Here is a 16449-nt window from a genome sequence, read left to right as displayed (position 1 = left end):
TAACCCAAACGAGAAAGCACTTTCATTCCTGTTTGACTCATGTGTCCCAACCGGTCATGCCACAAAGAAACACTTGGCTACTCGGTCACGACAACAACATAGTCACGCACACTAGATAATGGAGAGGATACAAGGTATCACTTTTACAACCTCTGGCAATCACTCTAGATCCCTTACAGATCTTCCATTTCCCATCACCAAAGGTGGTATGAAATCCATCCTCATCTACCTACCCTGCGCTAATCAAGCTCTTCTTGAGCTGAGGTACATGCCGTACATGCTGAAGTATGAAGACAAAACCATACTGAAACTACAACTGCACACTGTCAATACCTGCAATGTCCCATGCATAGTTGTCCCCAAGATGGACAATACCATGTCGACCCCCTGTACAGTCAAAAAACCACTCACGATGAGGGGTGCCATGAAAGAAAGCACCTGAATCTAGAATCCAAGTGTGCATGTCATCATCCATATCTGCAAGTAAAGTATGTGTACTAAAGTGTGAAGAGACAAAGAGTACGTCATTCCCACTCACTGTCATCAGCGACTACATTGTCTGAAATGATGAGAGTAGCACGGACAGTGACAAAGACTATGACAATGACGAAGACAAGGATGGAGAATATCCAACTGCTTGTCCACACCAAAGACAAAGAAGACTACAACAACCAACAAAGCACTTGCCAAGAACAGAAGAAGATGGAAGTGCCAAGTGAGGAGGGTCAACTATAAATAGCTGAATGTCTCCAAATCTAGCCAGCCTGTCAAAATGGCCTCTAAATCTGGCCGACCTACTGAAAATAGCCTAGGACTACAGCAAATGCAAATCAACTACATAGAAAAATCTGCAAAATAATGACTTGGCATCCTGGACAATCCAAACAAGCACTGGTAGGGCTGGAAATTGATTGGAAATGCAAGAAATGCACACAAAACTTGACTAGAAGACAAAATGTGTGCTCTGCAATGAGCTACCTCCTCTGTCAAAGCACATGACACACTTGTCAAAGCTCCTAACATCCTAGTTTGACTCAAACTGAGGCTCATAGGCAAGAGATGACAATGCATGACAAACATGGTTGCTAACAAAACAAAGCTACAAAGCAAGGTAGAGCTAGAAGGCCCCGCCTGTGAGCCAAGAAAAATTCACAAGGTCATCTTTTATCAAGGTCTAGCATCCCTGAGGGGATTGTGGGGCCATGAACATACTCCCTAATTTCCTATGATCTCGGTCATTGAGAATACAAGGGAATACCAACACACACACACACACACACACACACACACACACACACACACTCTCTCTCTCTCTCTCTCTCTCTCTCTCTCTCTCTCTCTCTCTCTCTCTCTCTCTCTCTCTCTCTCTCTCTCTCTCTCTCTCTCCACCTTAGAAATAGCCATAGCGAGAGGCAAAGCCCGGCGCCCACGCCCCGCCGGCCCCCGTCCCCACAGAAGACCACATGTCGAAGATACAAGGAATACTATGCCGCCATCGAAAGGCCCTGCCCCGCCGCTTTAGTCTCTCCATGTTAGACCGACCCATGCGGGACATCCTAGGATGAACACTCCAGGAGCAGTTCCACACCGCACCGGGAGTACCTCTAGATTGTATCTAGTCTAGATATCATTTTGTACCTACTCAATTTAGTTCAACATAGCATAAACGTTAGCTTCACTGGGACTTTTGAAATCTCCCAGACATTTTGTATGCAACATTTTGGTCTCATAGGCCAACTTGGCCTGTTGTACGTTAATATAACTTTCTTTCTTCTTCTTCTTCTTCTCCTTCTCTCTCTCTCTCTCTCTCTCTCTCTCTCTCTCTCTCTCTCTCTCTCTCTCTCTCTCTCTCTCTCTCTCTCTCTCTCTCTCTCTCTCTCTCTCATGGGCGAATGCTGACCAGGTGAATGCTGACGGACGTGTAACGAATGCTGACGGGTGTGACGGCTGCTGTGTGACGCTGGCGTGACATGTGACACTAACATGACGGACGTGTACCTCGCATGACGTGTGACGCTGACGTGACGTGACATATCTGGCGTGACTGACGTGTCTATCGTGAGTGACAAGACTGTTAGGTCCATCCTCCAAGAGACACCTCTCTGGCGTGAGGCAAACACCTCTCTCGTGTGAGGCAGACATGTCGTGAGCAAGAATGTACCTGCAGTGAGGTAGACCTATCGTTAGCACTATAGCGATACAAAGACGTACTCAATGCATTGACGCACAGGTACTGTATGTAGTAATGTACTGACACAGCAATATACTGACATAGACCCAGATGCCAATGTACTAAGATTGCAGACGTAATCAGATTGATATGACACGAATGTACTCAGAATGACATGAATGCAGACCTGGGTGAATGTATTGATGCACTGGCTTGTGGACTAGGCAATGATGCATTGACTTTGATTTTGATCATGTCCTAGAGTATGCAATAATGCACTGACTAGGGCTGCAATTCGTATTTTATGCAGTGCCTGTAAATAGTGTGAAGGCATTTGGGCTCGTAAAAGATCACTAGGCTTGCAAAAATTTAGTGAAGGGTTAGGGAAACCCTGGAAATTTGCAGGAATCACAAAAATTGCTCTGATTTGACAATACAAAGTACAAGCTGAGTGGCTTTGCACACAGTGTGTGAGAGATGGATAATGTAGACAAATGCAAGCATCAAACTATGGAAAATGAATATCTGGGAGACGAATTTGATCAAGAACTAACACAACCGTCCATGGAAGCAATGTTCAACACCCCTTTTAAGAACACGTGGTACAAGACTTATGGCCATAGGGTATGTGATTGGGCCGTCTCCCCAGCATCTGACAAGCATGGAAAGACCTCACGCACCATGAATGAAAAGAAATACGAAGAAATTCATCTCATGATTCGCTCTGAACTACGAATTATGAGACAAGAATTGGAGAAAGAAATACAAGAGCAGGTCAAAGCCGAACTGATAGTAAATCAGAGGGCAGAAATGCAAGACATGCACATAAAGATTAAGAATGACTTACAGGCACAAATGCTGTCCGAAATGCACACGCTGAAAACTGAAATGCTGAAAGTGGTAGATGCCTACAAAGCGTTAGGGCTCCATTACAATTCCATATTGACATCCGAAGTGTCTCATAGGCCTCGTACCATCATGAAGTCCTTTTGTCAGTGATGATGACTCGTCCATCCCTATAAACAACCCACTTTCCCTCTTTGTGAGCCTCCAATACCTTGGGCATGTGTTCTTTGCGATGCTCTATTTGTGCTGGGGTAAGGTCCTCATCCAAATAAATCTTCTCACCCTTGAGGGCTCTCCTCTTGGAGAGGAAGGCCTTTTTTTCCTCTATATCCCAAAGCGAAGAATTAGAGCCTTGGACTTAGAGTCCTTTTGTCCCCACTCTCCAAGCACTAATGATAGGTACATCTGAAGCCCCAATTTTGTCAGCAAGTGTCTTAGCATCTTCTTGTGGACTACTCTTCTCCTCCCATCCTACTACCCGTACATGTAAAACCCTAGCCCGTCTCCTAGCCTCTTCTTCCAAGGTAGCATTCATTACTTTAGTCTTGTTCACTGATGTTCCCTTATTCTTTTTTACTACCTCAATCCATGGGTTGGCTTCTTCTATCTGCTTCTGTGTTGCCTTTGCCACTTCTGCCCATGAGTGAACCTCCCTTTGAAGATAGCTTCTGAAACATATATTTAGCAATGTACACAAAAACACACCAATGTAAAGGTAGCCGACTACCAGACGTGCGGGGATACAAGTGGGAAAGTGCATTTCGTCTAGCAGCTAGAAAACCAGGAAGCACTAGGTGTTCTAGAGGTGTGGCCATACTATACCGGGAAGACCTCAAAGGGATAGTGCAAGTAATGAAAAGAGATGATGATGCACAATATTTATGGATTAGGATACATGCAGGAAGACCACGGGATATATTCATCATGATGTGCTACTTTTCTCCTGCAAATTACCTATGCCACACGAGATGGATCTCCCTTTGATGTACTTTATGAGGATATCATGAGATATACTAACATTGGGGACATATTATTAGTAGGAGATTTCAATGCACGCACTGGAGATAGACAGAGTGACCTTTATATGCATGATAATGCCATGTTCAAAGAGATCGACATAGATGAAATAGGCCTACGCAGGAGAGCCCAAGATAAAGAAGTGAGTACCTATGGGACACACCTATTGACTTTAGGAAGTGCACATAGACTAGCCATCTTTAATGGTCTGCCACAATGGCCAGGATCTGACAATTTGATATGTTGGAATCACAAAGGAGGGGCAAGTACTGTGGACTACTTGATAGGCTCACCAGAATTGATACCAGACATCCAAAACTTTAAGATATCTAAGAGACCAATTGGGAAAGCAACAGATCGTGCTATTTTGACATTCATGCTCTCTTGTGTACATATGAAACATGAAACACCATGCCTCTCTAAACATCCCAAATACAACTTTACAGAAGACACCTCACACATCTATAGCGGTTCTCTGCAGAGACCAATTTACATACATTGGACTTGAGTAGATCGTTGGAAGAATGTACAAGGGATTTAGCAAAGGCCATACATGGATCAGCCATGTATGCATTCCCACACACCTTGCCTCGATGTAGACCCACACGATCTGCTGCTACACAAAATAGCTAGTATGATGATGAGTGTAGAGTCACCCAAGCTCGCTTACAGAGAGAAGTGGAGCTAGGCACTAAGACACATCACCAAGCAAAGGCATTCTTCAAACATGTTGTGTGGAAGAAGAAACAAGACTACTTAGCGAAAGCAGAAGCAGAGATATATCAGCTATTTTTGGGACAGGATAGCAAGAGCGCATGGAAGATGTTTCATGAAAGACAGCCCCCCATCCAAATTACATCACCAGATGCTTGGCTTGACTATGGGAGACAGTTGTATGACCTACCAGGACAACCACCTATGCAGCCCCCACAAGCTTGTAGGCCAACATAGCGGTCTTTCTTCACATGGAAAATGGTAGGGATGCAATTTATAGATTACAAAATGGGAGGGCACAGGATGAGAATGGACTAGTAGCAGAACATTTCTCACATGCTTGTGGCATATTAGCACCCATATTAGCACATATGTTCAATAGAGCAGTTTGTGAAGGTTTCTCTATGAGTTGGTCAGACAATACTATAATTCCGCTATTTAAAAGTGGTTATCCCCTGATTCCTAGCAACTACAGGACTATCATGATCGGTCATACTTTGGCCAAGATATATGGATCTATATTGGAGCATGAACTCAATGAGTGGGCTGAAATGCAAGGCAAGAGAGCACAAGGACAAGCAGGTTTCAGACGAGGATATACCACGCTGGACCATATTCTCACACTTAGAGCCATTATTGAGAAGCGTCGAGCAGCCCAAGACAAGAGGATCTATTGCTGCTTTGTAGACTTCACAAAGCTTTTGATACAGTGCCTTGTACACGCATCATGCAAAGATTGTAGGACATTGGAGTACCAGAGGGTATACAATGGGGTGTCTATGCATTATATGAGGCAGTGACAAGTCATGTACAAGCACTTGGGGGGCTATCAGAGAGGATTGATAGTACCATAGGAGTGAAACAAGGATGTCCACTTTCACCCACATTGTTTGGTCTATACATAGATGAAGTGTTTGATTACATAGACAGAGGAGGAGGAGCTAGAGCCAACCTGGCAAGGATGCTGATACCGATATTACTATATGCAGATGATATTGTTCTCATTTCAAATTCACCAAAGGGATTGCAGTGCCATCTAGATGCTTTGCACATCTTCTGTAGAGATAAAAGACCTCACAATGAACGTTGGGAAGACCAAAACCATGGTTTTCAATACTTCAACAACATGGGTGACTAGATGTATGTACCAATTCACATTTGGGGGAGACATAATAGATCATGTGAGGGAATATATATATTTGGGAGTCACCTTCTCTGGCCCACGTTTTTCGTTGAGAGCGGCATCAAAGGCACATCTGGCACGTGGATACGCAGCACTAGGGGCACTCGAGAGTCAATGTGCTCACATACAGTTCCACGAGCCCCGCACCAAACTCTGGTTGTTTGACACCCTAGTCACACCTACATTACTATATGGAGCAAAGGTATGGGGTTGCAACTTGTACCATATGCGTCTTAGCCCACTCACTAATCAGATTGGAGTAGAGAGGGATTATTGTGATGGTTGGGATAGCATGGAAAGGCCATTGATCATGATGATAGCACGCATGATTAGGAGTAAGCCCTCCATCCCACATCCCATTGTCAGAGCAAAGCTAGGGGCAACACCTATAGTTACGGAGGCACTCTTCAGGGCAGTGACCTTTTGGCACAGACTATGAGAACTTCCACGCCATAGATACTCTAGATTGGCACTAACCTCATCTAGACAACTAGCAATAGGAGGCGAGAAGAACTGTTGGTTTTCACACATGGCTATTTGGATGAGCCTACATGGTTTGGATATTGACCGTCTTCCACCTTTGGATTATAGCCTTGATTGCCCTACACTTTATCTCAGCCAATCAGAGTTGAACCAGGTGATCAGAGCTGATATCTTGAGAATTGAGACAGCAAGGACATGGATCCATCCACCACTCCCTCTAGGATCGAGAATGGAGTTCTACAGGAGTCATTTCTTGTGTCTCTCTAATGATGGTTTCACTATTCAACTAGCATATATGGACACCCATCTCTTCCATAGCGTACGGGTTGCTATCGGACAAATTCGCACCTCCTCACATAGGCTTCAAATGGAGACACGCAAATGGACAAATACCCTAGCAGAGGATAGGACTTGCCAACTTTGTGGTCGAGAGCCTGAGACGAGGAGCGCTACATATGCAGATGCACAGTATACTATGACATACGAGGACAGTACCCATAGTTACCAAGAATGGGGAAAGGAAACGGAAATAGGATCCCTCAGAACAGGAGGAACGCCCAAAGTAAGGGAACGGGAACGGAGAGAACAGCATATATATATATATATATATATATATATATATATATATATATATATATATATATATATAAAGAGAGAGAGAGAGAGAGAGAGAGAGAGAATCAACACTTAAGTCTTAGAAGTTAGAATCTAGAGAGATATATCATATTAATCATAATTCATGAAATTAGAGACATAATAATCAAGTTTCAACAATAATAAAGATTCAAAACATTATAATCAACAATGGATTGTCGCATTCATGATTCAACATTGTAATCAACAATATTACATAAGTTCAACAAGTGTGCATTGCAAAGACACAAAATATGCACTAAACTTTAAAGTCTAAAGATCCAAGTTACAAGAGCTTCAATTTCCAAGTCAATACTCTAAAGTTCTAAAAGGCTAGCCGCTAAGTGCTCTGATTCATGGAAGATGGCTCCACTGTGTCTAAATGCTCATCTTGCTGAACAACATCCTCACCATCACCATCCCCATCATCATCGTCGTCGTCATCTTTTTCCCAATGTATAAAAGCATCAACCTTTGCAAACTGATGTACAAGCTAGCAAGCGAAGATTGGAGCTCACATAACCTAGGTCATTCGTCTTCATTGTACCAAGACGATTTCTCTTCTTTGAGTAAATGTGATTGAATGAGCTCCATAGTTGTGCTAAACAAGAAGAGCTAATCGTTTGGCTAAGAATACGAATAGCTAAACTCTGTAACTCTGGAGCTTCTACCCCATAGTCCTCCCACCATAAAGCAACCCCAATATTTGTCCTATCCTCTAGTGCATCCTCTGTACCAAACATCCCTAATGTTTGCCGATACACAGAGAGCTAATTTTTAATTTTACGTTGCATTTCACGACTAGGATAAAGCCTTGTTGTAAGCAATGTGTTCCAAGCCTTGACCACCTCAAGGTCTCTTTCTTGCATCTTTCCTTGAAACTCAAGATCAAGCACATATGCTGCAGCATGCATAGGAGAGTCATACTCATTCCATCTGCTGATGCATAACTCCTTGATCTGCTCATACCTATCTGCATTTGGTTCCAAACTCTCCAACCTCTCAATCATGCGATCCATACCTTCATAGATCTTCCCAATGCATGGATCCATGCCATCTGCAAGCCTCAACATGTGCATAATAAGATCAACCATTTGGTTGATGCGATTTACTTCATCCCAAAAATCTCTATCAGAGACGTATGCATTACATAACACAGCAGTAGCAGTGGCAGCCCCAATCCAATTTTCATACTCATCACTAGCAAATAGCTTCCTAATTGCACCTTTGCAATAGTGCAATCGACCAAGCATAAGAAAGTTATATACAAATCGTGTATCCGAGTATTTGAGAAGTTCTTTGTCACTCCTCTTGCAAAACTCAGCATGCAAGTACTAATGATTACATATAAATGTGATAATCTTGTTGCCTTTCGCAACAAGAGATGCAATCCATGGCAAGTCCCCATTATCCTTCAACAAGTTATTCAAGCAATGCGCCATGCATGGACTAAAGGTGATATGTGGATACATTGCCATTAAAATGTTTCCTACTGCCCTGTTTGTAGGTTCACCATCTGCCACAAACTACACTACATTTTCTGCCCCAACAGCCTGCACTGCCTCGCAACACTCGGATGCCAATACATCTGCACTCTTTCCAGTCTCTGAAGCTTTATGACTACCAATGAAGTATACATCCCCACGAGAATATGCGACAATACCATGTATGGACCTATGGCGTGTGTCACTCCATCCATCTGCTATCAATGTCACTCCATTTCTTGCCCATTGATTGCGAATATTTGCTGTTGCAATCTCTATGGCTGCTTTCTCCTTCTGAAGCAATGTAGTCCTGATAGTTTCTGATGAAGGGGGCTTATATGTGGGTTCATACTCTACAATCTTTGTTACCATATTTAAAAAATAAGGTGACCTGGCTGATTTGAATGCAATATGATCATGGTTAAAAAAAGCATGCCACTACTGCATCTGTTTCCTCTTTTTTCTTTGGTTCCCATGAAGTGTGCAATGAACTTTGTCTAACACCATGACCTGCTGCCACTGATGACCCACAAGAAGGTTGCGTAGCCACTAATCCTGGTGATCTTCTGCATGAAGCACCATGCCCTACTGGCCTTGGAGTCCATGTCGTTGGATCCACTGCGATATTTGGCGTCCTCCTGGCATGTGAATTCCCCATAGAAGTGGCTATGCGGTCAAGTAACTCGTGTCTTTTCTCTATTGATACATTAGTGCAAAAACGCACCTCTTTTCCCTCCTCATGTAGAAGATGGGCTCTCACTTTATCAACCCCACTAGTGCGAGCATAAGTGCAAAGTTTGCATTTCCAAGGGCGAGCCCCTCCACCTCTCAATGGCACCCCTGCATCTACCTCATCCCACCATGACCAAGTAGTGCTTCGACTTCGTCCAGTTGTTGACGAAGTACCTGTTGAGGATGATGAAGATCCCATAGATGTCAATGCTGCCATCTATATAAAAGTGACAAATAATTAGTAAAGTTCAATGAAATTGCAGAAATTTGCACCAAAATTTCAACGTGCATGTGTTAAATGTTTGCTAAAAATGCCCAAACTTTGGTGCTACTTTAGCCTGCATTCCTTTTACTAAAAATGCCACAAATTTGGGGCATTCCAGCCTGCATTCCCTTGCTGAAAATGCCCCAAAATTTGGTGGGAGCTGGCGGGAGCAGCAGGCGCGACAGGCACAACAAGCGGGAGAGGAGAGGAGAGACGAGAGTCGTGGGGCAGCAAATTGCGACCCTAAACGGGCGCCAACAAACAAATGACTTTTTTTTTTCTAATTTCCATTACTGGAACTGCCGTTCCAAACAAGGAACGGCCCTGGAATGAACAAGGAATGGCCCGGAATGGGACATGGAATGGGCTGGAACATTCCGCCAGCGTTTCCTGGGCTCCAACCTCCCGAAACGCGTTAATCCGTTCCTATGCGCCGGAACAGCCGTTCACTGTTTCTACGACAGTACCACTGCCTCTTCCGTGATGGATTTGGACCCTTCATCGCATCATAGAGTACAAGGACTAGAGATGCCTAGATCTTTTCCTCCTGAAGCTCGAGAGGCGCCGAACTGCACTACTGCGAGACAGGAGGCCAACTCACCTAGAGGGACACACACAAAGAGCAGTGACAAACTTCTACAGAGCTGACCCTACTGACACTACCAGCCTAGCAGAGAGAGCCACCCCGTCAAACACCTTACAGGCTACACCGCAGAGTCACATTAGATAGAGCCATTTCCCTTCATTGAGCACGACGACCTCGTGTACCAAGACCACGTCCGAGGAGGCCACACCACAGTCAGATTAGAACCATTATCACGAGACACCGAAGACTCGCCACCAAGCATATCACTGAAGCAACTAGGGACCGCATCATAGCTGAGATCATGTGCAGATCTTGAGATCAACTACGGCCCATAGTCTCCACCACACTTTTGTACATGGTTCTATCAGATTTGGTTCTCCTTTCCTCTCCTTTTTCTTTTCTATTGATGGAACAACACTACACATGGTTCAACCCTAGTATAGTTTCATCGTATAGTTATTTTCAATATTGTTTCATAGGCCACCCACTTATTTGTAATGTTAACTTTACTTTACTGATGAGATGACATTAGACATAGATGTACACTGGATTTTGTCTCATAGGCCACATATATCTTTTTTTCTTCTCTCTCTCTTTTTTTTTCGTAAAATTTCCTCTCTCTCTCTCTCTCTCTCTCTCTCTCTCTCTCTCTCTCTCTCTCTCTCTCTCTCTCTATTTGTCACATGTCTACAAACATGAGCATACATCTCTCATATAGTATTAAATGCACCATTGTCCTAATCAGCACCTTCTCACACCAACAATAGACAAAGACAAGAAGATATGAAGGCATTGCATCATAGAACCATATCTACCAATAATGTGAAATGGAGGCAAAGTCAGAGGACCAATATGTGCCTCGTTAAATAATATACTATGAGATTAGAAGGCAATACTTCCAAGAGGGCTTCAAATAGCGCAGAGCATTCGAACCAAAGATGCCTAGGATTTTACTTACCCAAGCTCCGACAACATAGAGAGATAAGAGAGCAGCGTGTATAGACCCACCTAAACAAAGGATGCTTACAAAGTTCACTACAATTTACCATAGTGAGGATCAAAGTTTCTCCCCCTCTGATGGCTACCTCTCTAGTCCTAGGTAGATCATGTACACAAAGGGGCACCCTGAAAACCATAGCATTGTATTGGGTGAGGCATCCCACCCCCCAAGGTGCTGACCCGACTCTCTCACCTAAAACAAATCTGAGCCATTATTGAATGGCACCAGAGACATTCACAGAAATACTTCAGCACTCTTATCCTAGAGCAGTTGCTGCAGCATCTTATAAGGGAAGATGAACAAACACCACATCAAACTATATAGGTATAATAATATCTCGTTTCTATTTTCTATTTCGGTTTTTGGCATTTATTTCTCTCAACTTCGCTTCTTATCTTTCATTGCAGCCATCGATCTTTGCAAATTAAACAGTTCTACAGTTTGATTTATTCACTGGCCATATTTTGCCTGTGCTTTTGATTGCATCTATTTATGATCCGACAGCATCAAAATTGTGCTATATGCTCCGTGTAAGACCGTTTTCTCCTTGTGCAGACTTCTTCCTCCCTCCCTCCCTCCCTCCCTCTCTCTAACAGGCAAAACCAATGTTTTGTTTATTAGGGGACAAGCACACACACACACAATAGAGATAGACGAAAACGCAGAGGAGGAAAACAAAGGCTGGGATCTCACATGCAAATAGTCCTCCTCCAAAGAGCAAGCTACCATATACAGCCGCTGTAATTGGTGCTAGCTCCGAGAACCCGGCCTCTGCACGTACAGCGGAGCTTCTCCTGCTATGTTGTACTGTGAGTGCTTGCTGTTGGCTTGGAAGAGGGAGACCTTGGAGCTGGTGCTTCTTGAGCCTTCTGCAGAACAATGAAGCATCCTTGTGAGAGACTCTCGATGCCGATGTTGCTTGCAGAAGAGTAGAAGGACACAGGCACAAGAACAAAGAGGCCATGCTGATTAATGCTCGCGAGAGAACTTTGCAGGAAATTCTGTTTCTAAAGTGTATGTATTTGTGGATGCACAAGTTTTAAATTTTAAAAATTGGTTAACCGGGTACCTAGTGGTTTTTGAGTGTGGGTTGAGTATTGGGGGTGCGTTAGTTCAAATCTTAGGTGGCACAAATCATTTCATATCTAAACTTTAGCAAAATGCAAGCCAAAAAGAGATATTAAGGTGCCAGTATAACTCGCCCAACAATTAGAGTTGTGTATGGATTTGCGAGTGTGATGTAAGCACTTGAAGTCAACGCAGCCACATGTAAGTCCAAGTCATTGAGAGAGAACACAAAAAGAGGAGAGAGTGTGTCTTATAAACTAATCCCCAAGCAACTCTAAACTCCAACAAGCTCATGGAGCACATACAAGTCCAAGTTGTCTTGCTAAGAGAGAGAGAGAGAGAGTGTGTGTGTGTGTGTGTGTGTGTTTTATAGATCAATCTCCAATTAACAACTATGAACTCCAACAAGCTCGTGGAGTCCCTTGATTTTTGGAGGTATTCCATTGATTATCTAAGTACTAACTCAAGTTGCACTAGTTAAAGTGTGTGAGGCCTTGTGACAACCTCTAGCTTTCTATGGTTGTTTTTTTCCATGTCTACACTTAACAAGGTTCTACTCATGATAGCCTTTGTATACTCGGTGATTGAGGAGGGGTGTTGAGAATTATGCAATCACACTCCTATGATAGCCCCTTTGTATGGAGAAGTAAGGCAAGGGATATGCAATAGCCTAAAAAATTGCCTTGTATCCCATAGGCATGGTGAGGAAAAGTGGTACCATCATGGAACTATAAAGCAATGTACTTGACAATTATTTGAATGCAATGCTATTATACTTTGTACTTTCAGTCTTGTCCATGTCTACTCAAGATTGTGTTTATGAGTCCAAGTTAATTAATCTTGGAATCTAATTCACTTGAGTGATACTCTAAGTCATCATGCTTCTCGTCCATGAATTCCAACCACCATAGCTAAACCTTGCTTAAGGATCAGTGTTTCTCAATACTACATGAGAGTAAAGATGGAACCTAGAACATCCCACTCTAGCAATTGTACTATGGCTCACTGTGATGATGCATGTGCACTACTCATGCTCAGAAGTCTTAAGTACAATCTAAATATGTATATCAATAGCTATTTGTAGAGCTATGTAATGCTTGCACATATCACTATGTAAAGTGTGCAATTTTGACAATGATGATGGATACTTGACTCATGTATAAAAGAGTTTGAGAAGTAAATTTTTCAATGGGATTAAGCTTCTAATACAACTTGATTATATGTGACTTGGAAATGACTTGGATGTGATAGAAGACAAACAATTGAAGAGTGTAAAATGACACCAATAACTTATGTGCCTCAACATATGATGTGCAATCATTTCATGTGAATTTTGTTGATGTTGCTTATAATTGGAATGAATCCAAGGTTGGGCCATATAATAGAAAAGAGGCATAATTCCACACTTTAAATTATGTGCTTACCATGGGAGTTGAGATTTATATGCTTGTTATGAAGTCTAGTTAACCACAATACAAAGTAATATAAGATTTGGTCCCATCTCAATTGTCTTTATCTTTCTGGACTCAAAAATACACAATCATCTAACCATAATTTGACAAGCTAACATAAGATTTGATCCCATCTCAAGAGCCTTAATATTTTGGGACAAAAATGCAAAACCACCTTCCTCAAATGTGACTTGCTTTCTTTTGAAATCTGTTAACTTAAACGGATTTTTTTTAAAAGTTAATGCTAAAAATAGCAATTGCAAATGTCCAATAATGTAAAGGAAGCTACCAAAGGCATCTAGGGTTACTAAAATCATCAAATATAAAAGCTACCCAAACTAGTAGCCACCATAAGATAGAGGGGTTCTATTGCTTAGGACATTAAATTTATTCTTCGTGAGGATTTCAAAGTTCCACAACCTCTCCATCTCCACGATCTCTTTTCCACTCTATTCTCCTTGCTATCCCCACAATCCACCTGCTTTGTGCTATCTCCATGACACACCTCCATGAGACCTCGCCTTGGCTATCTCCATGACCCTCCCACCTCACACTCCTACCCTCCTACTATCTCCATGATCCTCCTCTCTAACACTCATACCTCCTATTAACAAAATTTAAGAATTGCCCAAAATAGAAAATATTATATAGTAATTTGTCAACAATAGAAGTATTAAGAGTAAAACATGTGAAGAAATCAAGGGTATTTGAAGTTATTGGAAACATCATTTTTATAAGTTTTCATAAACAGTAACTACCATAAATAGTATTTTTAAAAATAGTAAGGGATAACTAATAGTTGGAAATAGCAAGAAGAAACTAAAGCAAACTTAGAAAAGTAACAGTCATTTTTGGAGATATTCAAGGCCACAATGTCTCTTTAAATTATATTTCCATTCATTTGCCACACTTGAAATTAGTCCATTGCAAGTTGATAGAATCAATTATTAAATTTCCTTCACATTAAGGATATTTATTTTGAATGTGAGAGCTAGCGCTTACTCACGTGCAAATTGAAACATATTTCAAAGTCACAAGCATGCACTTTTCAATTCCATTTGTGCAAACAAGACCTACAAAATAAGTAGATCCTTAGGCAAGCTTGTCCATCTACACTAAAGAGCCAAAGGTGTGTAAAAGATAGAAGACCCAAACTTGAGAGTAGACAAGGGTTGAGGCTACCCTCTTGGAAAACCCCATGCATATAATGTGTAAAGGTGAATAGAGAGCTTACTCTTGTGTGTGCAAACTACTGAAAGACTCTTCTTCTCTATGCTATATGTATTCTTACTTACTTCGCCATAGCTTGAGAGTGACAAAGAGAGAGTGAGGGAGTGTGGGGGACTCAAGGAAGGGAAGGTTCTTATCATTCTTCTGCTTCTTCTTCTTCTTCCCATCTTTCTATCCAAATGGTGAGAAGGGAGATAGAGATTGAGAGTGAGGGTCCCATTCTACGACCTCTTCTTCTTATTATCCTCCTTTTATATTCTCCTTTGGATGTTAGAGTGGCAATAGTAGATGGAATGAAGGAGGAACCGATGATAGATTGACAAGGGCCATAGTTGAAGCATGCAGCTTATCAAAAAACCCTACAATGCATTTGACTACAACATGTGTGGAGGACTACATCCTTTTGTAAATCGTTTAGCTTTTTTCTTTTTAGGGAATTCAATGGAGAGAACTAGCCATTTTGGAGCAAGAGCACAAGTTGACTAGATCAGAGATAGCTAAGTCAATAGCGAGTTAAATTCTTCAAGGAATAACAGTCTCCATCCAATGCTCCAATTGTTGAGATCTTATTGAGGCTTGCATTTTGGTTCTATTCCCTAAATAAAATATAGAATTAATCCACTCAAGGTGCTCACATTCACATTGTGGGATGGAATAGGAGGCTTGTGTGTCTGAGTGAGATGAAATAGTGTTGGCCTTCTACGTGTGTGCCTTGCTTGCTCTAAAACATGCATGGCTAATTAGAAAGCCTAGAATCGAATTTGGAGTTGGAAGCAAATAAGGAGAGATTAGAGTGTACTATGAGCATTAAGTAAGTAATTTTTTTTTGGAAAACATAAAATATTTTCAACCCGCTAATCTTGTTGAGCAATAATCCAATTCACTATCCTTTATGCCATCCCACTATGCTATCCCATCATGGCCTCCCATAGTGCCATCCTATCCTACTCTCATCATCACCGTCTAAGTCCCACCACCATGCCATGCAGCTGTGCTATCCCATTATCCCATCGAGTCATGTCATCCCACCATGCTATCCCACAATGCCATCCTATCTTTACCCTTACCATCACCATTCAAGTCCTACCACCATTGTAATTTAACTATCCTAATGTAATTGAATAGGAGTGGTTAGTAGCCCATGGGGTCTTAATTTTGGGAAATGTTATCCAAAATCATAAGAAAATCATTGGAGTCTACCTTGCAAGGGGAACTTTGGCTCATCCCCACACGAATCAACTTGAGGCTCCTAGTTGAGAATTCTAAGGTCTCCTAATAGCCTTATAGTATCAAGCGAGGATAGTCACTTGTGCAAACATCCAAGCTCAAAGAGGACTAGTGCCACACGGTTCAATGAGTGTGAGAAATGAGAGGAAGGAGAAATCTTGTCCCCTATGTTCATAGGGCATAGTCTCAACCTAGACCCCTAAAATGACACTAAGTTAGTTCTAAGACTAGACCCCAAGCCAATTGTGGCAAGAAGCCTCTCAACTAATTAGGACCACCCAACGAACTCCTTGAGAATTTGGCCTCTTACTTGCCCACTCATCCACATTAAAATGGGGTTTACTTAGTTTTCAAGTTATC

At 42.1% G+C, this 16449-nt stretch overlaps 1 protein-coding gene across 1 annotated transcript in view; it reads right to left on the bottom strand.

The window, feature by feature from the left end:
- LOC148014338 (Transmembrane proteins 14C) overlaps positions 1–12133 on the bottom strand; it is a 130323-nt gene extending 118190 nt beyond the window's left edge. The window contains exon 1 of the mRNA XM_087666944.1: positions 11807–12133. Coding sequence (XP_087523070.1) covers positions 11807–12077 — 271 coding nt within the window. The 5' untranslated portion in view covers positions 12078–12133. The remainder of the gene's footprint in view (positions 1–11806) is intronic.
- Between the last annotated feature and the right edge of the window lie 4316 nt (positions 12134–16449).

This window comes from Lygodium microphyllum, chromosome 25, assembly GCF_053477565.2.
Source record: "Lygodium microphyllum isolate KBCC chromosome 25, Lygodium_microphyllum_v1.1.10, whole genome shotgun sequence".
In the NCBI taxonomy this organism is placed as follows: domain Eukaryota; kingdom Viridiplantae; phylum Streptophyta; class Polypodiopsida; order Schizaeales; family Lygodiaceae; genus Lygodium; species Lygodium microphyllum.
Note: the sequence above shows the minus strand (reverse complement) of the source record. Positions and strands in the feature narration are given on the sequence as shown.